Consider the following 25,970-nt stretch of genomic DNA (forward strand, 5'->3'; position numbering starts at 1 on the left):
ACTTATTAAAGTTATTTTAGAGTTTGAATTATTGAAATAAATAAATTGACAAATAGGCAGATAGATAAATAAATATGTAACAAGGAGCTTACAGATTTCCCTACATGCCAATATTATCTTGTGCCAACAAATGCTATGTATTGCTTAAACATTTCACAATATGGTATTCTTCACCCCCACTCCCCAGATAAGGGAGATATGTCACTTAGATTGTGTTCCAGTGACTTCTCCTGGAAGTGTCAGGAACTGTGACCTGCTATGTGAAGGAGTTACCCAACGTCTAACATGAAAAGGAAAGAGATGAATCCTGACCCTACCCAAGTTGAGGTGCAGGGCGAGCCTTCCCTTCTGGAGCTCCAGGGTTATGTGGTCTCCACGCTGACCTTCTCCATGGAACAGGACCCCGTCCCCTTGCATGCTCTTGAACTTCAGGGAGATCACATCTTTGAGAGTGCTCATCAGCTTCTGATTGAACCTATACAGGAGGGAGCTTCTGCCGTCAAAGTCAGCGACATCTGATTCTGGGCACAGAGAGATGGAGAAGGTGGAGAAAAATCAGTGCCTGATTTATGACTGTCACTCCTGTTTCCCATCCTCGTTTCTGTCTGATTCACAGAAAAGTTCTTGAGATCTGGAAGATCTGGTCTCAACGGGAAGCATATAGACCAGACCAGTCTAATTAGAATCAGGGGAATTATTCATTTACAAGCAATCACCACGTACTGAGTCAAAGTGAACTGATGATCAGCTCAGAAGCAAAACCTCTCATTAGTGATATACCAGCTCTTGCTGGAGGGGACAGGGTGATATGACAACTACCTATCTCAAGCTTTACCGTGCCAGGTGCCCGGTTTGTAATAATCTCTCATGATTTATCCTCCTTATTAATTTGTTTCTGACAATTGAAACCACTTTATCTCCTTCTCCCAGCCTCAAGGTTAGAGATGAAAAATAGATATTAGTGATTAGTGCAACACTCTGGTTGAGTAGCACTGTCTGCGTAGAACCTGTGTTGAGAAGGACTCTGAGACTTCTCCCAGGTTCAGTGGAAAAGAATATCTGAAAGATGAAGACTTGAACAGAGAAGGTAAATGATTGCCTATCACCATCTCTGCTTTACCTCATGCTGGTGATGCTTTTCACTGTTTTTATTCAAATATTCATACATTATTATTAAAGCAAAATAAGAGAAGGTCAAGGAATCATGATTTAGATAAACGTGTATAGTAGATGTATATAAACATATCCAATAAACGTATGTCTAAGAGTAAGTAGTAGAGACTCTACTTGGAAGATGTTATCATAGGTTATTTTCATATTCTTTTTTCTGTTTTTATTTTAAAAAGTCTTGCAGTGAGCTTTTATTACCTTTATAATAGAAAAAAAGGAAGGCTATTTAATTAAAACTTGAAACAGATTCATTATAAACCATCTCATGTGGGTGGGGTGGTGGTTAATGGGTATATAGTAGGGGTAGAATTATTCTTTTTTGAAATCAAGTACCCAAGAAAACTCAATTTTTCATTATTTATCGAGCAATTAAAATCCTCAGCTCGAGCATACACAATGATAAATTATTTGATTTTAACCAAGGATCTAGAAACATTCTTTGTAGTTATGAAATTCTGAAAAAGGAAAATAATGTCTTGCTTTTCTGTAGGTAGTTTTAAAACACAATTTCACAATTTATTCCTATGAAATAAAGTAGCGATAATCAAAAGATCATTGATGACTACCCTAGACTGTAAAAATAAACTGTTCAGATACAGAGAGTTTTTCACAAACGCCCACCTTTCTCAAAACTTCCCCACCCCACCCCATCAATGTCCTACACCTGTTGTCCAACCTGAACTTCTACCCAAATCAAAGGTAGACTGCAGACAGACAGCTGCAACCATGGTATAATGAGGATCTTGGTACAGATAAGGTAATTGATTTTCAACTGTGATAGCCACATAGCGGGTGCTAGAGGGTCACCTGGGGGGCAAGTTACCTCTCAGAAGACTTGATTTCCTGATCTATAAAATCAGCATGATTATATCCATTAGAGAAGACTGCTGTGAGAATTATTAATAAATACTAACACCTATAAAGTGACAGCACACCAAAGGGATGCCTTTGTGCTGGAGCTTTAGTCATTATCAGGATAACCGGAGGACCTTAAGTTCCTAACCTGGCTGACACTCCATCTTCCTACCCCGAATGGCACTTTGTTGGTGTTTGATTCAATAGTTCACTGCTCAGAGATGCCAGGGTGGCTCCAAGTTTCTCTTTCTGCCATATTTCAGCTTCGCACACCTAATACTTTCTTCTGATAGCTTCCAGTTTGCCCCTGAGTCTGAGGCTCTGTAGTGCCAACAGCGAGTAGAACGGCCACACGGCACCCTCAGGACTCCTAAACACGAGTACAGAGAATAACCCCTGCAGTGAGCAGAACGACCCGGGTCAAAATGGGGATAAAGAGGGTTTCTTAGAAGAAGCAAGCGGTATACTGGTCTCCAACAGAAGTCATCCCAGGGAAGAGAGGGTCCCAGTGTCCTCAGGCGGGGATAAGAAGCAGAAGAATGTGTGGCGCATCACAGGACTGCAGGAGGCCAGCCTGAGCGGAAAGATCGCTGGGTCCCCGTGTGGTTATTTCCCACAAGCTGAGACACACAGCTCCGGGGGAGTCTTCTAAGCGGTAACTCAATTCCATGTTCATTCACGGAAGCATTTGCTTCACTCCCATTGGCAGAAGCGGTGCTTGAACTTTGGGTTCCCCAGATTCTATTTTTGCCGACCACACGTGGCGTTAGGGTCACTGTCTGTGAGCTCGACGTGGTACATCTCCTCCCCCGCAGCACAATGGTGCTCAGCCCGAGTGTCGGCAGCACCCAGCACGGAGTCTGAACCCAGCCAGCAGTGTCCACACGTGGGGACATGAGACGACATGGGGGCAATTTGCCTTTTGCCCCCAGGGAGTGATGTTAAACACAGGGGAGAAGCCTGCTTCTCAGAGCAGATCTGCTCCGGCCAGACATAGGTCTGGGGACAAGTTTATGTCCAAACTATGGACCTTACTATCTTTCCTTGTAAAATGATGCAGAACGTACTAATTTAAATTTATAACTTATTGTAAGGAAGCAATAAGGACACTTGGGTAAAATTATAAATATTCATTATGTTGTTCCTACTTCCTCCACCCCTCCTAATTTTACTGCTTATACTGCGGTGTCTTGGCCACCAGGGCCTCTGGGGAAGTCTAGTGCTAGGCCTTCCGTCGCCCAGCCCACTGCACCTCCCTCCCCACTGCTGCCCTGCCTCCCATCCATCACTGCTGCTATGATCTACCATCCAGCCCGTAAACACCTGGCTACTCCAGAGACTTAACTGACAATATAAATGTTGATGACATGTTACCTCTAAACAAATCCATCTCCATGTTGTCATGGAGACCTAAAGGAAACAGGGCCAATTGGTAGAACAAGAATCACAACAGAACCATTGTTTGGAGCCCAGCAGACCTGGATTTCAATTCTTGTCTGGCTGTTTACTAACTGGGCGCAGGCAGGGTGGGGAGGCAACCTTGCTGATTTCTCTGAGCTTCAGTTCTGCCTGTACGACGTGGCTTATAGAGACCTACCCTCAAAGTCATTGTGAAAATTACACCACTTCACATCTGGAATGCACAAGTGTTCAGTAACATTCCATCCCTGCATTCCATCATTAATCCGAAGGAATGATGTGAAACTGGCATTTAGTACACGTGATGAAGACTGTCAGCCTGGGTTTGGGATTCAGTGGCCATCACATCACAGTGAGCAGGCGTGTACTGGAGCCTTTGTCACCACTGCCTGCCTTCCGTGCTCTTAACACAGCCTCAGAACTGACCTCCAGGATTCAACTTTTTTTTTTTTTTTTTTGCAGTTTTTGGCCAGAGCCAGGCTTGAACCCACCACCTCTGGTATATGGGGCTGGTGCACCACTCCTTTGAGCCATAGGTGCCACCCCAGGATTCAATTTTTGCCACCTTCACCTTCACCTGCCACCTTCACATTCTCTCATCTTCAAGGAAGTACCAGAATGTCACACCTCACCATTGCTAAGGCCTTACTGTGAACTTCCTCTAAGCTAAGAATTGACTCTCTCAGATCCCATGTGATCTGGCTCTGTCTGTCATCTCCTTCTGTCTCTTGGCAGCCCCCTCTCTGCTCTAGGCGTGCTGTGATGATATCACTCCTGTGTGCATGTGCATGTGGTGGGGAGGGGTAGCCGATTATTAGGATCTCTGTTTATCTGTGCGCGAACTCATTTGATCACATCAACCAACTTTTGAAGAAGATCCTATCACTCTTTCCTTTCTACAAATGAGGACATGGCCCTCAGAGATGAAGAAGTGTGTAGTCAGTAAGTGCCAGAGCCAGAGGTCAGCCTGTCTCCTCTGACCTGAGCTCTCTCCCCAGGGCTGCCCTCCCACCACAATGCTCGTATGCCCTGCCCATCCTTCAGTCAGGCTCCTGACCCTTTCCCCAAGAGATTCCACTGAGCATCCTGCCATTCTGTCCACCATCCACCTACAACTAGATGAGTCTTGTTTCCCTGCTTCTTTACAGCTGGGCTTTCATGTCGGTGCCTCTCATGACATGACGGTCACGTGTGTATTGTTTGCCACATTAAGAACTAGACCCTGAAGAACGCTAACAAGGAACACTTATGAAATGAGTTCGTGACCCACCTAAGTCTGAGCATGAGGCTGTCCATCTGTCCCCTGACTTCCAACTACCTCACCTTCCCCTCCTGTCAAAGCCAATCTGTTTAGTCATACTGGAGAGCTAATTTCACTCAGCTGTGATCCCTGTGTCACTCACTTGTGCTCATCAGTGCAGGGACAAGATACTCTGTTTAGTAAGCTCAGGATCACTTGTTGGAACAGGATAGCTTTCCTCCTAACACCACCAGCTCCTACTGAGCAACAACTGCCAATCTAGGAGAACTCAGCCACTCACTCCACACCTGCCAAGTATTCTATACATTGCACATAAAATGCATCAGCCATTTCATAGAGGGAGAAACAGTTGTAGAAGTTTTTAAGGAGAATTAAAGATTTCCCCAACTAAATAGTTAATGCCTCCCCCAGACACAAAGGAAATACTCAGCAGTCCCAACTTCATTTGAATAAAGCAGATTAAAAATAGTAATAATAATGATCCATATTTTTATACCATGCTGTAAACAAGACAAAGTCATTATGTGCTGTTTGTTTCTTTTTTCTTTATTGTTTATTATTGTAACCACTTTGTCCTGATCGTGTCATTTGAGACTTAATTTGCAACATGGAGTCTGGTTATGGACATCAAAATCTGCATTCATTTCTTACAAGAAGCTTGATAGATTTCCTTTTAAAATAGTGGCATAGCCTTTCTGGCGTTATCTCAGTTACTGTGCCAAAACATTTACATTCTACATTTACCAAGTTTCGCAAATACCCCTGTAAGATGCACCACAGGTGTGATCCACTGTGATAAAAATGTGTCAAATTGTTTATGAAGCGAGTGTATGATGCCCCATGATCATATCAATGTATACGGTTATGATTTAATAAAAAAAAATAAAATAAAATAGTGGGAAAAGGAAAGAAAGAAAAAGTAGTATGCTGAAAAGTGCATAGAGAGTAGAAATGGTTTATCACAAGCCTCAGATGTAGTTTTAAAGGCACCAAGAAAATAACTAACAAAACTCAATGTACCTTCCACATTCTCTATGTCAACTTCTCTGAGGCATTTGTGGAGATTTCTTCCTCTGGTGAAAATAATTCATTTCCCAGGGCAAAGGAAACTAATTAGCACATATTATCTAATTTAATGTCTCAACAACCCTGCAAGGTCCCTATTTTTCCCACAATACCAAGCTCAGGAAGATTGCATACCTTGCCCAAAGGCGTGTGGAAGATAGTGAGTTCACACTGAAGCCGTGCATTTTTCCTCTTAAAAAAAATTTTCACATGTACCCTTGTAAAATATATATATGTGTATATATACACATATATATTTTTTAATGAGGAAAAATGCACGGCTTCAGTGTGAAATTTACTAAGTGTAGACTATAAATGTCTTAACACAATAACTGAGAAAATGGCGTGAAGGCTGTGTTAACCAGTTTGATTAAATATTTCAAATTGTATATAAAACCAGCACATTGTACCCCGTGATTGCATTAATGCACACAACTATGATTTAATAAAAAAAAAAAAAAAGTCAGGATTGCCATAAGGGTTCCGTGAGATGCAAAGGACTTTGTATGATGAGAATGAAATTTGCAGTGAAGACTGTGCTTGTGTGTGCGAGAGAGAAGATGCCAAGGTAAAGCAAGGACAATGTTGTGTAGGAAGGTTCCTGCTTCCCTAGACGTTGATACAAATTTCTCGGGGGTGTGGGAGTCCCTGTCCTTCTGCATTTGTTCCTTCCATTGAGACCAAGTCCCCTCAGATCACTGGCTCTTCTGGGAGGGTGGGGGGGACGTAGGGAAACCACACGCTTACCTGAGAGCTTTTTTAAGGTAGACAGACATGGAGTGTCCTCTCTGCCCCCACCATCTTTGCAAGGCTCAAACCCTCTATCCTCCCTGAATTTTGTGATCTCACTTTGCTCATACACTCTTGCATTCAAGTTCAATAGAGGTCCCTGCTCTCGAGGACTAAGCTGGAATCAGTGAATGTGCAGTCCCCCACCAAGGGAGGGAGGTGGCCCTGGGTGCTGGTGGAGCCCAGAGGAGGGGGGATGGGTCAGGAGGGTGTCCGTGTTGGGTGAAGCTTCTCCGGAGTCCTAAGGGATGAGTGATAGGCCAGTGAGGTGCAGGAGAGGGCGGCACCAGTGAAGGGAACCACACATTCAAAGTAAGGATGAGAGAGAGCCCGGGGCCCATCTTGGAGCCGTCATGAGCCAGACCTACTGGCAGCAGGGTCCTAGGAGGTGCTTTCTGGGCCAGCAACACTGAGATCACCAGAGAGCTTGTTAGAAATACAGGATTTGCGGGCGGCGCCTGTGGCTCAGTGAGTAGGGCGCCGGCCCCATATGCTGAGGGTGGCGGGTTCAAACCCAGCCCCTGCCAAACTGCAACAAAAAACAAATAGCCAGGCATTGTGGCAGGTGCCTGTAGTCCCAGCTGCTTGGGAGGCTGAGGCAAGAGAATCGCATAAGCCCAAGTGTTAGAGGTTGCTGTGAGCTGTGTGACGCCATGGCACTCTACCGGAGGGCGGTACAGTGAGACTCTGTCTCTACAAAAATAAATAAATAAATAAATAAATAAATAAATAAATAAATAAAAAGAAATACAGGATTTGGGACCTTGTCACAGATCTACTGAATCAGAAACCCCGGGTGTGAGACCTCAGTGCGTCCGGAAGCCTCTAGGTGCTGCCTCCGCTCAGTACTGTTTTGAACCTCTGCGCTGAAGTGTATGGTGCAAAGAGCAGTGGGGGGCAACAGGTTGGACCCCAAACAAGGAGTCTAATGACAGAGGGATTAGGAAAAATAATACTGGTTTCAATGGAGAAATGGCTATTAAAACATTTATTGATTGTTTTTATTTCTTTTTAGAGACAGAGTCAAACTCTGTCTCCCTGGTTAGAGTGCTGTGCCATCATCATAGCTCACAGCAATTTCACACTTTTAGAATTGAACAATCCTCTTGCCTCAGCCTCCGGAGTAGCTGGGACTGCAGGTATTTGTCACAATGCCTGGCTGGTTTTTCTATTTTTAGTGGAGATGTGGTCTTGCTCAGGCTTGTCTCAAACTCCTGAGCTCAGGCGATCCATCCACCTTGGCTGCCCAGAGTGCTAGGATTACAGGCGTGAGCCACATGCCTGTTCTAAAGTATTTAAAATAGGAAATGTGCATGATCAGTTTGGTTTTTTAGAAAGAGTTCTGTGTTTTTTAAAAAATGTATCAGATTACTTGCATAGTCCGTTGGCCTTCTAATCTCATTACCCATCCTATCCTTTCTCAGAAGTTACCCAATTTTGTTGTCTCTTATCAAGGTACAAAAACCCAAATGTGATCCTTTTCTGTTTTGTCCTGTGTTAATATGCAGTGACCATTCCTCAGAGTTCCTTATTTCGTCTGCAGTGCCAGTGACCCAGAAGACAGTTGTTAGGTATTTACTTCTCGGAGTAGACAATTTCTCCCTCTTTCTCTAAATTGATTTTTAGGATTTATTATTGCAAACTCAATTCAATTCAAGTTGTGGTTTGTCAAGATGAAGATACATTGGCAGATTGCTCTAGAATATGAAGGATGGGCCAGTCATAGCCCCAAGAGTCCTCCACAAAAGAGCAGGACCCGCAGCTCACGACCTCTCATTTTAGGCCAACGTAAAGGCATCATGCTCCCCTGTCCCAGAGGGCTGAGAAATGTCAGCACTGGCTGCCTTCCCACTGGGCCCATAATTGCTGACCTGGCTGTCACAGCTTGTTTTCGGAGAAAGACAGAGTTCTGGAGGCATATTCTGGCATATTTGATGGATGTTGGTAGCTTGTCAACAAACCAGCTAGAAAAAGGGCTTCACTGAATAAAAGATTCCAAGCTCAAATCCCCAAGTGAGCTGAGGCCAGGCTCTCATATGGGCCAGTGACAGGGAGTCTACTTTCTCACTGGCCAGAAAGTGAAGCTCAGAGATGACAAGAGGAGCTATTGATTCACCCTGAGACAGTTAGTCCCACTTGGACTCTTCGGTCGTTCACAGTAAATATGATTTTCAATACAATTACATTCTGAAGCTCATGTCCTGATACATTACATAAGAAAAATGATTACTATTCAGACCACTCACAGGCTCTGAGGACTCGAGGGCTTTGGGTAGCAATCCACAAACCACCAAGGTTTCCACAGTCAGCTCAGATTTGCCCAGATTCCCTCACCAATTCTGTGACTTTGCCAAGCTTTATCAGAAACCCTGATGACCTCAGATGAACTACGAAAATGATGGATATTTCCAAAGCTAACGGTGAAAATGTTTAAGAATAGCTTTTCTTTCAAAATTTCAAACATTCCTATGTATGAGAGCACATGAAAAAGCAAAGTAGATCTCAGGAAGAAAACGTAAAAGCATTCAAAGTACAAAAAAAACAAAAAAATCAGAATTCTGGATTTTAATCGCAACCACGGGAGCTGTATATTTTAGCTCTGAGAATTAGATTTGCCTTTTTATAATTCCTAGGTTTTCAGATATTCCAGATGTACAGACATCTCTCTGATCACACTTAAGATTGGTAGTTCAACTGGATTGTCCACTAATTATGAAGATTACACCTAATGACTATATTCACTTTAGAGAACTTCCATAGAGACATCCTTTCATTTGTTTACTCCTGACTTCACTTGCAAGCATTGGGCATATTCTGTACTCTTTCTGCTAACTGTGCTGAGCTCTGACATACAAAGACAGTAAAGCATAGGCCACCCAGAGTCACACACACAATAACCACAAACATAGCAAAGGAACCACAGTAGTGGTCAATGAAGAGAAGCATGATTGCCGTCCCCACAACTTTGAGTCTCTATACTCAAATAGAGACTTGTTGGACTGGACAGGAAGGCTAGAAATAACTATACAGTTGCCACAAGCATGGAATGGGATTGTCAGGAGCCAGCTGGGGCACACAGTCCCTCCAAGCAAAAGGTGCAGGATGGGCAGTGAGTTGTAAGCGGCCACTCCCACTAAGATCTACACTGGTTAACAACAGTATAAGAAGGGATGATGCTTCAGGAATCTTATTCACAACTTCGCAGAAGGAAAGGAATGTTCAAGAGAAAGGCTGATCTGAAGCAGTCAACGCTTGTGGTTAAAGTAGCACATACAATCATGAGATTCTGGGCTGCTTCCTGTTGTATCAGATCATCAAATAGTCTTCAGCCCCATCACACAATTGCTCCCTGGAAGGGTGTTCATGGCATGAGAAGCATTTAAATAGCAAGGCTGGAAGTGCAGAAGAGAGCTGTAATTTATCCCCCTAATACTAGTTGGTGTATTTCTCTACAAAAAGATTTACCATGGTTTTACATCTGGGGGAAGTTGAACTCTCCTTGTTAATGATTCTCCCTCTGCACAATCTGAGGAGCTTAGTGCCAGCGGCCAGTGGGCAGCCACTTCACTGGGAGTTAATGTAAGACAAATTATAGGAGTCGAGACCTTGACATTTTTGTGAAAACCGACCGATGCATAAAGTGATTGATCTAACTATTAGGTCATTTTCCCTTTTAACGTTTCTTTTAAAACAACCACCATTAGCGTACCAGTTATGGAGATCAGTCAAATCACACACCAAGTAGTGGGGGCATTAATTCAGTCAGGAATAATTGTTAGCTGTGGATTTTACTCTTCTTGACCAGCCTTTCCAAAGTCCTGGTTACTTAAACCTCCATATTTATGAGAAGTTATTTGTCTGCCTTTTGCAGTTTCTGAAAATCTGTGAGTTCCTAACAAGCAGGGATTATCATATTTATTTTTTTATTTCCAAACCCTAAGAGAGTGGGGCCCATGATTTATGTTTCTTGACTGCTGAAGGAGTCTACAGATTCTGTCAGAAAATTTATAAAGAAGTCATCAATCTAAGATATCACAGTGTTTGTTTTGTAATGTGTCATCATCACACACACACTGAACACCCTTATGTATTTGTTTCTTCAAGGAAACTTCTTTTTTTTGAGACACAGTCTTACTATGTTGCCTTTGGTAGAGTGCCGTGGTGTCACAGCTCACAGCAACCTCAAACCCTTGGGCTTAAGTGATTCTCTTGCCTCAGCCTCCCAAGTAGCTGGGACTACAGGTGCCTGCCACAACACTAGTCTATTTTTGTTGTTGTTGTAGTTGTAGTTGTCATTGTTGTGGGGAAGAATTTTTTTTTTTAGTCAATCCTATATAAACTAAAACAAATAAAAGGGTAGACAGCTTTCACATTTATTGATTAACTTAATTTTAAGACACTTTTGGGCTTCTGTTTCCCCATCTGCAGAATGTAGGAACTGCAGTGACCCTTGCATTTTGTAAATTTTTTCAGCTCTAAAATACAATAATTTCCAAATGGGAATCTGAGCTCACATGAGACCTCTAAGGCCCAGTTATGACTGCCAACCTGCCTCTTCCCACATCTTCAGAGTTGGCACAGCTAGCATTCAGGCCTGGGAAGTTGCCCGTGATAAGGCCATGCAGCCTTTACCACCCCAAAGGTGAAATTTACAACTTCATGGCCTCTACTGTGTATGGCAAATTACCCTAGATGTCAAGAACAAAAACAAAAGGGGTGACTGAAGCTAGAATGACAAGGAGATTTGTATAGGGAAGGAGAATATGACTTAAGCTTTGAGGCTGATGAATTCTGGATAATACTACTTGGCAATAATTAACCAAATAGGAGCAAGGTCTTGTGTGGAAAGGAGTCAACCTGAGCTGTAAAATGATGGTCGTATTTCCTAATGAGGCTGGGAAGCCTGACACTTCATTATACTTTATCAGAATTTATAATGCTTTTCACAATTGATTAGCTCCCCCTATTTAAAGAGATTCAAATAGAAGCCCTCAGACAAAAGTCCAGGTAGCTTCCAGATGGCGTGATGAAAGTGTTGAAACCATTCCGGACCTGGAATGAGAAAAGGTGACCTTCCTTGGAAGTACAAGTTAGACGCAGTCTTGAACAAGGCAGGGAAGGAGAAATGGATGGGAGTTTGGCGAGCAGCTGGTGAAGGCAATGACGATCACAGCTGAAGCTTTTTGAATGTTTATCACTTATATTTCAAGCAATTGCATGCAAGAAGCAAACACTATTATTTCCTCGTTTTCATAGAAAAGGAAACTGGTGTCCACAGAGGACCCAGGATTGCCCAAGATTACAAAACTAGTAGATGGTACATCAAGAGTCCATCTCTGGTGGTTTGAGTTCAGAGAACACTTATTTAACAGTAATCTGTACTGACTTAAAAAGTTTCTGGGTATTATTGAAAATCTTTGAGATTAGCTGTCACAGATGTGAGCATGATAGCTCAGACTAAGAAGGAACTGTCAGAGTTAAAGAAGGGAAGCCAGAGACAATAGCTGTAAGTTCTGCTCCTCGCCACAAATACCTACAAACAACAACCACAAAATACTTGTATGAGTCCTGCAGACGCAACCCAGATATTATGATTTAGTTAAAGTAGCCAGAGTAAGCACGGTAAAAAAATATATCTCAAGGTGATTCTTACGTAGAATTAGGTCTGAGAACTCAAGTAATGGATAGAAAAGTGAAGGTGTTTTAGTCCGAGAACTAAGCTTACTTTCCTGAAGTGTTTTAGCTCCATATGCTCAGGAATTGCAGGTTGCTGGCTTTGTTCTTATGAATAAAAATTTAATCTGGCGACAGAAAATTTATTAGGAGGTATTCTCTCCAACACAACTTCAGATCCCAACATTTGGCAAACTTGAATACTCTGTGCATTTTAGAAAGCACAAGGCTAGCGAAACAGTATAGAAGCAGGATCAAAGCCTGCCTTAGAAGAAGCCTACTTGTTATGTGACTTTGGGGAAGTTGTTCATTCCACAAAGTCAATTACTTTGATATTGGCTTTATTTTGTACCGAGTGCTGGGTGTCTGTGGAAATATGGTCCTTGGATTTATGGAGCCCATAACCTGGTAGTCAAGTTAGAAAATTCACAATGACATATGTACATAATTAGCTATTTTAGGTAGGTAGGCAGATAGATATATCTGTTCACTGATATTTGAGGATAAATACTGTAAGAGAATAGAATGCTTTGTTTTGAGTTAGAAAAAATAAAAACAAATGTACGTTATTTAAATTGGGGATCAACTGACATCTCTGTGAGAAAAATTATATGAATGCTGAGTTGAGCCAAAGAAGATAGATGGAAAAATCCAGATGGAAGGAGTGACACTCTGCTCCAGGTCCTGTGTCAGCAGAATGCTTGGTGTGACAGAGGGTGAGGTTGCTGTCCAGCAGGCTTGAGTACAGCAGGGGAGAGGGCCTTGCTAGAGGGTCACAGTGATAAGAAAGCAGTCACCACTGGGCTGATGTGCACAGAAGTCATGGAAAGGCTCTCAGAAGGCGATGGCTTAACTCTGATTTTTTGATGATCCTGCTGGGTGCAGCAGGGATAACTCACCGAAAGGAGAGATGAGTAAAAAATTCAGGTGACAAAAAGTGTAACTGAATTGGGCTGGAGACGATGGTGAAGAAAATAAATAGACATTTGTGATGATTTTTGGAAGTAATATTGATAGAACTTGCTGATTTATTACAGAAAGGAAGGGAGAAAGGAGATTTCAAAAAAGACTTTCATGTGTAGTTGAGACAACTGGGAGTGTTTATGGAGATAGGGAAGATCACAGGAAGAAAATACTGTGTGTAGTTGGATGGGACAAGTTGAGTTAAGAGTTTACTTTTAGAGCCAGGCACGTGGCTCACACCTGTAATCCTCTGGGCGGCCCAGGTAGGTAGATTGTCTGGGCACAGGAAATCGGGGCAATCTGAGCAGAGTGAGGCCCTGTCTTTACTAAAAATATAAAAAAATTAGCCAGGCATCCTGGCATGCCTATAGTCCTCCTGGGGAGGCTAAGGCAAGAGGATTGCTTGAGTCCAAGAATTTGAGGTTGCTATGAGTTATGATGCCACAGCACTCTACCCAGGGTGACAGAGTAAGAATCTATCTAAAAAAAATAAAAAGAGTTTACTTTTATATACTGTATATCCAATTTGAGCTCTTTACAGTATAAACTGAGATATCAATCAGGTAAACAAATACTATTTAAGCTCAGAAGAAATATTTGGTTCAGGATGTAAATTACTTTTCTAAAAGTCACTTCACATTTATAAATTTTAATTTTTTTTCCTATAATCTACAGGAATAATAATTCCCACCATGGAAGAGCGCAGTGAGGTGAGTAGTGTATGTGACAGGAAGTGAGGGAATTGATGCAATTACTCATTTAAGAAAGGAAGATCACCACCTCTAGGGAAGATACTAGCTCTCTTCTCCAGAAAGGGTTTTGTTAATCACCATTCAGGATAGTTCTCCTCACATCTCATTTCCTCTTCTCTTATAGTCTCTACAGAAGATGCATTGTTTTCACAGAATTCTATTTTGACATGTTTATTTCAGGCATCTATCTTTCTATCCTTGACTCAATAAAATAACAGGATCCATGTCCTTTATTTACTTGGCTCACCAGGATGAGTATGTTTGGCCAAAGAGGACTCAATTTGACAAGAGAGGTGACACAGAAGAAAAAACTGTAATGGAGAAAGTCTTCGATCATTCTTATGAGAAAATAACGTAGCAAGCTAGGATGCCAGATACCCACATATGGGATATATGTAATTGTCAGAATGAAGCTGATATAGATCAAGAAAATAGTGTAACTTGTTTGGGATAACTATTTGTAAGAATAGTAATTGATTTCTTGTCTTAGAATAGAATTATTTACTCCATGAAATTATTTAGCAGTAGTAACCTCTATAGGAGAAGTGCTGCAGGAGAAGGCCTGGGCACAGGAGGAGAGAAACTGGAGGTGACAGGAAGCTGAGATCTCAGAGCTTATAACAAAGGAAGTGAAGACAGCAGTAGACACAGGTTCAAATCTGAGGGAGCCCTGGCCTATCAGAGGATGTGATCAATGTTCCCCAAAGCAGGCAACATGGAGCGGCAACAGAGGAACTTGCTCTGTGGATATGTCTACGTTAGCATGAGCTGTCACTCACGAAGTGCAGGCAATTTGATAATGTTCCACTAAATGCTTTCTATATAATGATTCAAATAGTCATAGGTAGTCTTAAGTAATTACCACCATCATTTACAGATGAAAAAACAAAGGCTCAAAGAAGTTAAGAGTGTTTGCTGGAAGGTTTCATCTTTTGAAGAGTAGGCCACCTGATCAGGCCGTGTCTGAGCACACAGGAGGAGTCTGTCACATTAGAGTTTACTGTGACCACCCTAAAATGCCCACGCTAGAGACAGGAGGCAAGAGGAACCAAAGTCAGCTCCTAGTCCACAGGTTAAAACACTTTTCTAGGATGAGAGCAAATTTAATTGTCAGACCTGCAATGACAGATCTGATGGCCATTCCAGAAAAAGAGTTCCAAAATGGCTTTGAAGGGTGGAGTAGGCACTGGTGTTGGTGCACAGCTTCCCAAGGGGAGGACTTTGATGGTAACTGGAGTGATACTCAGTAATGAGGTACATAGCACTTTTTCTAGGATGAGTTTGCAAACTTACTTGTCTCACTTTCATGTATATTTATATATGAAAGGAAGCCTCTGCAAGAAAGAATGCTGTAATTTTCGCAAAATACAATAAAAACCTTTGAAAATGAATAAGGAGAACTAACCCTTTCTAAAAATCAGATGCAAAAATTAAATAATCATTTATTAGAGCATTTAGCAGGTGTCGGGTGCTGATCTTGCCCCCAAGGGATAAAGAGGTAGAACATGAAGGCAAGCCAGTAATTAAACAGAGAAGCACCGGGAAATGTAAACATAACAAGGAGAGACCTTGGATGGAAGCATAACTCATGAAAGGGGGCCCCATGCCAAGGTCCAAAGTCAGAAGATGTTCAAAGTAGGTATTTGAGCTGGGTGATGAATGGCACTCAGGAGTCCTCTTGGTGAAGAAGAAAGATGACGCTGCAGAAAAGATCATAGCACAAATGCCAACATGGAATTGGGCAAGAAACCCACAGTCTGCATTGGGTCCATACGTGCACATGGAGGGGAAGTTGAACACGGTGGGTGTGGGAGGTAAAGGGGGGTGGCTGCATAAAAGTACCTAGGACTTGAGACTCTCAATGGCCAGGAGGGGCCTGGAAAGGACTCACAAAGCTCCTTTCAGAAAAGTCTAGGAAGCCAGGACATCCTCAGAGCAGCCGATGAAATACCAGATGGGGGAAGAGGAGAGGCAAATTGGGTTGAAGACAGGCAGACTGTGAAGAATCAGCTAGGCAGAGTGACTGGGCTTGAAAAATAAATCTACAGACATGGGATTTTCACGCTAGGCTTGATGTAAGAAAAAGAAAGACAAACGAAACAAAATACAACAAAACAAGACCCTCTGTCTGTAACGCTGGCAGATGACTGAAAGACAGTAAGACTCTGCAGTTCTCAGACTACCTGACTTCTCCAAGGGAGAATGCTTCCAAGTGGGAGCAGCAGACGTCCTTAGAAGGAAATCATTGAAGCCCAAGGGAGGTTCGAGAAGAGCAAGGACTATCTCATAGCAATGACTTTGCTCCTCTAGAGGATAGAATCTGTCTATGGTGAGCAACTGAAAGCAGACCCAGACCACACGGGGAACACAGGGAGGAGAGAGGTAGATACCTGCATCTCATACTCCTTCCTTCCTTCCTTCCTTCCTTCCTTCCTTCCTTCCTTCCTTCCTTCCTTCCTTCCTTCCTTCCTTCTTTCCTTCCTTCCTTGTTTCCTTTCTTCCTTCTTACCTTCCTTCCTTCCTTCTTTCCTTCCTGTGCCCAGGTATCCTGTGTGCCCAACACCATGACGAATAAGGGATTCCTGCAGACACAGCTACTGCCTTTGTGAAGCTTAGAGTACAGTCAGGGGAACCACATGTCTGGTAATTACACACTTAATTGATGAAATGTAATCATAAAAAGTGCTTCGAATGCAAATACAGGACTTAATACAAGTCTAAAAAAGGTCTCATTTTTCTTTATGTCCCTAGAGCATTGCAGGATGCTTGGCATCCAAGGTGCTAAATGAATTTTGTCAGCTGAATAAAGAAATAAGTAAATGAATGAATGAATAAATTAATATGCTGTTTTTGAAAAATGGTAAACCTTTAAGTCTTTCCAATTTTAGTGTATGTCTGCCGAAGTGAGCACTAAACCTTTAAGTCTTAAGAAATTACAGAGTATTACTATTTCTAGGAATCTTCAGTGACATAGTCAACTGGACCTTTGAGAAAAGGATTTATAAGACTGTGAAAACTAAATTAGCTCCCTAGAAACCAAAATGGGTTTATTAACAAGAAGTCATTCTGGATTAACATGGTGGCCTTAGCTGAGAGGATCAGGCTGCACTGATATGTGTATTTCCCCATTAAACAGACATGTATGGAATGACCCTTTGCGCCTATTAGCTTCTGGCCCTTCGAAGACAAGGTGCCTGAACTTACAGCACTTACCTGCCAGTGCAGGACTGGGGGAGGCAGATGATAAACAAAGGAGCAAAATCAAACCCAGGAGGTTCTGCTTTGTGGTAGGCACCACAAAGTAATGAAAATACATCATAAAACCCAGGCTAATAGTGAGTGCAGTAGCAGGCCACAGGTTGACTTGCCCCTTCTCAGGGAAATCTCAATTTTCCTCCTGAAACATTTCAACTGATTGGATTAGGCCCACTCAGGTTACCTAGGAAAATCTCATTCACTTAAAGTCAAATGATTGTAGACATCACCCACATCACGGCAACCCTTTGATTAGCATTTGGTTGGGTACCGGGGCCTATAGCCTGGCCTAGTTGATGCATTAAATTATCCATCAAATATATACAACTGACTGGGCTCTGCTGCAATGTTAAGAGAGCAGGTAGATACAGCAACTAAAGAGAAGTGTTGGAGCAAAGCCACTCTGTGAAGAGGAGAGGGGAGGTAGTTGCACAGTAGTTTTCATTGCTGTGTTGGTTTTTGGTTGTGTGTGCAGCTAAATTTTATGTTGATAGGAACAATCAGTAAAGAAGCAGATATGATAATGCTGAAAGGAAGGGAGATTCAGAAGACACACTGAGGTTCTGGTTTTAGATAGAAGCAGAGAGAAGGTAAAAGAAGCACCAAAGCACCAGAGCCAGTGTTTGAAGACCACAGGGTGCCTGCTTCAAGCTCCCCACGGAGATGTACACCGGCAACTCCCCAAGGAGGTGAACTTTCCATCCTTAGCAAGGTTGACCGGAAGGCAACTTCTCCCCTCAAAGAACGTGGAAGACCTTGATCCTACAAGGAGAGAGGTAGGACTCCACTACCTCAAAGTCAGGAGTTCTTAGCTTGGTCCAGAATTGAGTTTTACCAGGTCTGTGAAACTCTTAACACTGGAGAACAAGGGTGTCCAACCTTTTTTTTTCCTCCGCCATACATTGAAAGAGTAAGAGTTATCTTGGGCCACAAACACTAATAAAAGCTTAAATACACAAACATTAATAAAAGCTGACTAGCAACAAAAAAGGTCTATGCATAATTTTCATGATATCCAGCACCACAGATAAGCAAAAAAAAGTCTTCACAAAATCAGCATGTGGCCCATAGGCCACAGTCTCTACAGTGTCGAAAATATGCAGGTGCACATTGTGGGCATTTTTTTTTCCTGGGGGGAGGGTTCAGGTTGCCATCAACATCTCAAGGGTATTCACCACCAGGAAACACTGAACATGCCACTCAAATGTTCTATCAAGCCTGCGGTCTGTGATATGACTTGATGTTACAACTCCTCCCGCGTAACCACACGGTGTGCGTGAACAAGGAGCACATACGATAAAAACAAGGGACCAGACAGGGAGGAAACAGAAGTACAAGGAAATGTTAAAGAGTAATAAAATTCTCAGGTCAAAACAGGAGGTTGGCTATGTTATTAACAAGATATTTTTTAAAATTTCAGCATAAAAATTTCATGTGATATTTTAAAATAAATCTCTTAGCAGTGAAAATTTGTTATTAAAGAAGAATTAGCAAGAAATTGTGGATGCCCCAGAGATCACTGGAGAGGACGCAGATACACTTGTAGGAATTCTGTGCCTTATGATATAAGGGGTAGAGCAGTAGGTAATCCCTCCTGGGCCTAGTGATTTGTTGATGTGTCTGTTCTAAACTACATTATTTTTGAAAGTGCTTATACAAGATGAATATAATCATCTCACCATTAAATCCCCTCCAGCAGGTCTTTATTTTTAGCAGACACCCTATGCCCACAGCTTATTGTAGAGCCTGTCAACATTCAACTTTTTCAGTTCCCATCATCAGAAGTCATAACCCAGTATGTATAGGATGGAACTAGGCAAATGAATTTTTTTAAAGATGTCAAATGATTCTGATGCAGTCATTCAGTTGATCTCATTATGGAAAACAGTAGCATATCACTCATTAGGCACTCCAGTAACCAAAAATAGGCACCTCCTGCACTAATTTAGATGAAAGTATTAGTAATCAAAAGCATGCACCAGGGGTCACTGAGTTTTAGTTTATAAGAAGAAAGTTGCTGCTTATGGCAAAAAAATTATTTACTGTGATTCAGTGAAGTTCTCACTACAAAGCCTACAGAGAGAATGATAGGGATGGGGACTTTCCCTGAATAACTTTGACCTTCTCTGGAGTGATCACCAGTTCTACCTATGTTCACAACTTTGCTGACGTGCAAGATGGAGCTCTACTTTCAAATTCCATACAAACCATTCATAGATGAGTGGGTGGAGGGCATATTTACGAGATGAAAGCACTCTGTAAGTTATGCCGGGTTGAAATGTTCTTTTCTCTTCTTCTAGGACAAGTCAAGAACTTTTTTTCCCTCTGGGTCTGGTGTGGTAGGGAGAAGACTTTATAATATCTCACCCTAATTCTGGGTAATAACGGAACTTACATTTTTTTTTTCTTTTATTGCTAAAGAAAAAGGATTTGCTCAAACCCTCAAGAGGTCTTACCTCTGAACTTTTATGATATTATTACCACCAAATTTATTCAGCCTTAAGTAAAAGAATTTATCTACTTTTGGGTTCAATTTCATGTTTTCAAATTTAAGTCAGTATTAAAGTGATGATCACTCTCGGTGCAGACAACTGATATTCTGTAGACGGTAGCACTCTCTCAGAGCAAGACTAAAGGGCAGAGTGGGTACTTACTGTAAGAGCACCCATAGACCTCGACCCTCATGCCAATTTTTCCACTTGGATTCCATTCCAGGGGCACAAAGCGAACAAACCGGGCCCGAACCGAGTGCAGTAGCTTGTGGTGCACCACACTGTCAGCGTTCATGTTTCCTGCGAAGGTCTGTGGAGAAGAAAGGAGACACCATGAGGTTAAGAAACTCTCCTTTTAGAAAAATTGGATGATGAAAGCATTTCCAGCAAAGTCCTAAGACATAACACCCAAAAGCTTTACAAGGGTAGTAATACAATGACATTCTGACGTTCCTAACGTCCATAATCACTGTGGAATGGGAGCTAACTGACATCTGCTTTGAGAAAGAAAGGCTTTTATTAAAGTAATTGTTACCATTAATTGAGGCCATTCAATACACTAAGTACTTCCTATTATCATTATCACCATTTTATAGATAAAAATAATAACAATAATAATAATAATAAAACCCTGAAGCCTAGAGAGAGATAAAGGAATGGAAAAAAAGATCTCTGAATCACCCAGCTGAGTAATCTATCTGAGATTGAATTCCAAGTTTGTTCTATTCCAAAGCTCATGTTCTCGCTACAACTTCACACTCCACAATTATCCCACTAATATCACAAGAGGGAGACAATACAATTCCGATTAATATGTTGTGAATTTTCACATTTCCTTGTGACTTTTAGGCAAAGGAACACCCAGCACAGTAGCTATTTGGTCCATTAACATTATGCTTTATAATTCATTTGAATGAAAGATTATAGGGGAGAATTTTTTCTTTATATAGAAGGAATCCAAAGACCCACATTTAATCCTTTCTTTTAAATTGGAATAACATATTCCTGACAAAAAATTTTGTCATTTTCATCATTTGAAGAATATAATTCAGTGGCATTAAGTATATTATATTCACATTGTTTTGCAACCATCACCACTATCCCTCCCCAGAACTTTTCCATCATCCCAATCATACCTCATCATTAAGATGGGATGTCAGCTAGCATACCAATTCTGAGCCATCATCTACCTTCTTTTCAGCCTCAAGTATTCATAGATAAAGGTTGCTTGCTGATGTGCAATCATCACCAACCATTAAAAAAGATCCATTGCTTTCTCAAATGGCCAAACTGTACACAAAGTAAGAGTATTTCATCTCTTAAATGAAATCCATTTTCAACGACCCTAACCTTAACCTTGATTGTATTTTCACAACACCTGTGAATCTAGAGTATGATGAATAATCTCTTGACATTTCTACTACACACAAAACACCCACTAGCTAACAGCTCTAAAATTAGGCAATTGACATAATTACTATTATGCATTATAAAGTGGCTTATAAAGGAGGAAGCTGCTCACTTTCTATTTTGCAGTTACTCCTGGAGCAAGACTGTTATGTAAGAGGATGACTTGGTAGGGAGGAATTTCTTGAGATTCAGATTCAACATTTAAGCCCACAGATTGTCAAAGGTTTGGCTATTTTCATCCAAATGAAGAATGATTTTATTTGGCAACATGGCTCTCCCACATGTCCTACTCCTAACTTCAGCCACTGGCACGGGTAGGAAGCTGTACTCCAGCCCTTGCTCATTTAGAAAGGCCTTCTTCCTGTGGAGTTTAGTTCTTGCTTCAAATTTCCTGGTGCCCATATCACTTTCATATGTGTGGGAAGGAAGAGGGGAGATGAGTTCTGGTAATTTCCCATTGCTTTAGACAGCATGAAGGAATTTTGTGTTTATCTGCAACCTAATTGGGAGCCTTTCATTCAGCACTTTCAGCTGACCAAGTAAAGGCCATATGTCACCTCCCAGCCATGTAAAGTCCACGGTTCTGTAGCAACATTTATCTAAACTAGATGTACAACAGAGACTATTCACCCTGAGAGCAATTGGTTGCCCTTCCTAGGTGATGGGCAATTTGTAGATTGAATATATCTGAAAGTAATATTTAAAATCTGATAGTATACTCCAGATAAAAAGGCTTATTTATGATGTGTCAATGTTTTATGTAACTTTATCTCTTAGCTCACGTAGTGTGTGTTCTGATGAGAAGAAATCCTAGAGCCTCATTCAAAGAAGGCAGCATTCTGACATGACTGCATGGCACTGAGCAAGCAATTAAAGCTTTCTGTTTCTCAGTATTTCATAGTCTCGTTATTGTAGAGTCTCAGAGTCTCAGAGTCCTGCTATCTTAGAGCCACAGTACATGTATGTACAGTTTCATAGTCCAAGCAGAACCAAGGTCTCACAGTTATGAGATCTCAGTGTGCCATGAGTGGTCCCAGGGCCCTCCTGGAGCTGGCAGTCTATAATCACTTCATTGTAGACTGCCAGCTAAACAAAATGCCACCATCTTTCACCAAGTTCACCAGTAGGTCAAAGACAATCAGCTATTTACAATGTAGGAAGTTGTGAGCTAGGGTGAATAGCAGAGGGAGATCTTCCTGGTGTGTGTACTAAAGTCACTGTTATGGTCAAAGTCATCTCAACTGGTTTACTTAACATGTGAACAACAATAAGAATGACACCCAACTTCTCATCAGCAACAATGGGGATCAAAAACTGCCCCAAGTAGGAAGCTGTCAACTCACTATTCTGTATCCAATGTTGGGTCTCAGAAAATGATACCCAAATATGACACTTGAACATGCTGTACTAAAGAAGCAGCCTTAATTCTCTCTGACCTCCCTTCTGCCCTTCGCCCTTGTCTCTATATCCTCTGTCACTTAGGAGGTTGTCCTCTGAAGTTCCCTTATCTACCTAAAGACCAGATCTTCCAAAGAGGAACACAATGGATGGCCTTTGATCCCCTCCCTGAAATTTCATTCATTAGAGATTAAAATTCATATCACAAACATACTGAAAATTACATACCACAACTAGAGCCCAAGTTAACTTTGTTTTTGATCCTATTCAGTTCCCCAAAAGAATTATTCATTAACTTTGTATGAGCACTGGGCATATTTTTTCCCTCCACAATTCATTGACTACTCCTCAAAAAGGCAGCATTTCCCCCATTGTCTCTTCCTCTAAGAAGAAGGGTACATAGTTTCTGGACTTTATTAAGGTATAGGGTAATCATTCTCCTATGATTCCCCATTCCTAAGCACATGGATTAAATTTATATGTCTTTCTCTCCTATAAGTCTTGTTGTCTGTTCATTTTCAAGGAACCTTTAGATGACTGAGGGGAAGCTTTCCCTTGGTCCCTACACCAGCAAATACAGCTTTCAAATATGAAAAATAAATACAACAGTTTCATTTAAACAAAAAAGGGGAGATAATTTATTACCTATGAGCCTTAACTTCTAAGAAATACTAAAAAAAAAAAAAAAAAAAAAAAAAGTTCTACAAGCCTAAGGAATTGATGCTAGACAGCGTTTTCAGCATATAGGAGGGAATGAAGAACCCTCAACCTTCCTATTGGCCATTTTTCCAAAGTAAAAGTAATCAATAAATCAAAGGGTTATCTGCCCCCACCACCACCCAAGTTTGTTGGAGTACTATTTGCAATAGGAAAGACATGGAATCAACCTAAGTGTTCATCAATAATTAACAGGTATGCACAACAGAATACTATTCAGCCATAAAAAAGAATTTAATTGTCATTTGCAGCAACATGGATGGAACTGATGTCATGTTAAGTGAAATAAGCCACACACAGAAAGACAAATATCACATGTTCTCATTCACTCGTGGGATCCACAACAGTGGATTTCATGGAGCTAGAGAATGAATTGGGGTTACCAGATGAGGAAAGGATCATTGGTGGGGAGAATGAACAGAAGTTGGATAATGAGTACAAAAATACAGTTAGATAGAAGGAGTAAGTTCTTTTTTTCTTTTCTTTTTTTTTTTTTTTTTTTTTTTTTTGTAGAGACAGAGTCTCACTTTATGGTCCTCAGTAGAGTGCCGTGGCCTCACACAGCTCACAGGAACCTCCAACTCCTGGGCTTAAGAGATTCTCTTGCCTCAGCCTCCCAAGTAGCTGGGACTACAGGCGCCCGCCACAACGCCCGGCTATTTTTTGGTTGCAGTTTGGCCGGGGGCCAGGTTTGAACCCGCCACCCTCGGTATATGGGGCTGGCGCCTTACCGACTGAGCCACAGGCGCCGCCCAGAAGGAGTAAATTCTAATGTTCCATAGCACAGTACAGTGACTATAGTTAACAATACTGTATTGTGTATTTCAAAAGATAGAAAAAAATGATTAAATGTTCCCAACACAAAGAAATGATAAATTCTCAAGGTAATGGGTGTCCTAACTACTTTAACTTGATCATTACCCATCTATGCATGAATCAACGTATCATATGGCACCCCATAAATATGTACAAGTCTTATGCATCAATAAAAAATCAAATGGAAAATATGTATATAAATATAAAAGACTATTTTTCTCTCTTAAACATTTTAAAAGTCAATTCATAGTTTAAAGAACACTAATACACTGTAATGTTCTAATGTATGTAAAAGTGAAATATATGTCAATAGAAACGTAAATTATGGAAAGTATAAGAAATGGAATTATGCAAGTGCGCAAAAGTCAGAAAGGATATAAAAAATTCAAACAACACTACCAGTAAAATTTCCGTAATTCATATCCATAGAATATTACAATGACTAAAGATTGTACATTGTTTTCAAGTGCACATAATATACTTCTTAGAGCATATTCTACAAGACAAAGTAAGTCTCAATTGAACCCTTATAGTTTTTAAATCATAATTAAATTAAATTGTGAATTGATAATAATAAATGATCTCAATAAACCACAAATATTTGAAATTTAATGAACACACTTCTAAGCAACCCATAGGTCAAAGAAGAAATCAAAATGGAAATTAGAAAGTAGTTTGAGTTACATAATGATGAAAAATACTTTATGAAACTTTGTGGGTACAGTTATGATGTCAGTGTTTTGTACATCTGAAGAAAAATATAAATTTAAAAATCAAATTTCCACTCCCACAAACTAACAAAACTTAGACTATTAATAAATTTGAAGACTACTCAGCAATTAGAAATAGCCAAGTACTGATCCTTGCAACAACCATTAGTTGACCCAAGCAAGTCAGTTCTAAAGCATGCACACATAAAATTCTGTGACAGGCAGACCAACCTCTGACAGTGGAAATCAGATTAATGTTTTTCTTCACCTGATCTTAGCCAAAAGGTGAAGAAGCGACAGATTAGCACTTTTCATGATGATGTGAGAAAAAGAATGACCGTAAAGAACATTCATCAATTTATTTGGTCAAAGCATCCCTGAGGTAGGCAATCTGTATTATCTTCATCTTAAAGATAAGAAAACCTAATTTTGGAGAGGTCAAGTGAGAGCCTAAACCATAAACATGAGTTCTGACATTTAAGTTCATGCACTCGCCACCGTGTGCTTACATTGGCAGCACCATAAAAATAACTTGGTAAGGTTTCATAACCTTGGGATATCAGTGTCCCGCTGTTGTGTTCGTGGTGACGCATGTGGTGTCTTCCTGAGTGGCCTTCGTTAATATTGTGTATTTCTGTGTGCCATTGTGAGAATGTCAGGGCTTGAATTAGAGCAATGAACAAACATCAAATTTCTTGTTAAACTTGACAAGAGTGGAAGTAAAATCGGGGACATGTTAGTCCAAGTTTATGGGGATAATGCCATGAAGAAAACGGAAGTGTACAAACGGATTAAATATTTTTCTGAAGGGAGAGAAAGTGTCACTGGGAAGAGAGGTCAGGATGACCAGTCATGGGAAGAGAGGTCAGGATGACCAGTCATGGGAAGAACTATCAAACTGCACATCAAAATCACTGGCTGACCGTGAGAAGCAGAGCAGACCAGGTAAACAGTGCTAGGGAAACAGTTAGAAAAATCTTGTCTGAAAATCTCGGCATGAGAAGGGTGTGGCTCTTGCATCATGACAATGTACCAGCTCACAGGGCACTTTCTTTGAGGAAGTTTTTAGCCAGTAAACAAATATCTGGAACACTCTGCCTACTCACGTGATCTGGTCCCCAAAGACCTTTTTCTTTACTTGAAGATAACGGTAATAATTAAAGGAAGACATTTTGATGACATTCAGAGCATCAGGGGTAATAACAGCTCTGATGGCCCATTCCAG

The 25,970-nt window shown here is 41.1% G+C and overlaps 1 protein-coding gene across 1 annotated transcript in view; it reads right to left on the reverse strand.

Moving 5' to 3' along the window:
* The window catches only part of CNTNAP5 (contactin associated protein family member 5), an 869,192-nt gene that overhangs the window by 466,114 nt on the left and 377,108 nt on the right, over positions 1-25,970 (reverse strand). The window contains exons 4-5 of the mRNA XM_053598220.1: positions 19,857-20,004; positions 318-521 (exon numbers count right to left, since the gene is read on the reverse strand). Of these exons, the coding sequence (XP_053454195.1) occupies positions 318-521; positions 19,857-20,004 (352 nt within the window). The remainder of the gene's footprint in view (positions 1-317; positions 522-19,856; positions 20,005-25,970) is intronic.

This window comes from Nycticebus coucang, chromosome 7 (assembly GCF_027406575.1).
Source record: "Nycticebus coucang isolate mNycCou1 chromosome 7, mNycCou1.pri, whole genome shotgun sequence".
NCBI classification, from domain to species: Eukaryota; Metazoa; Chordata; class Mammalia; order Primates; family Lorisidae; genus Nycticebus; species Nycticebus coucang.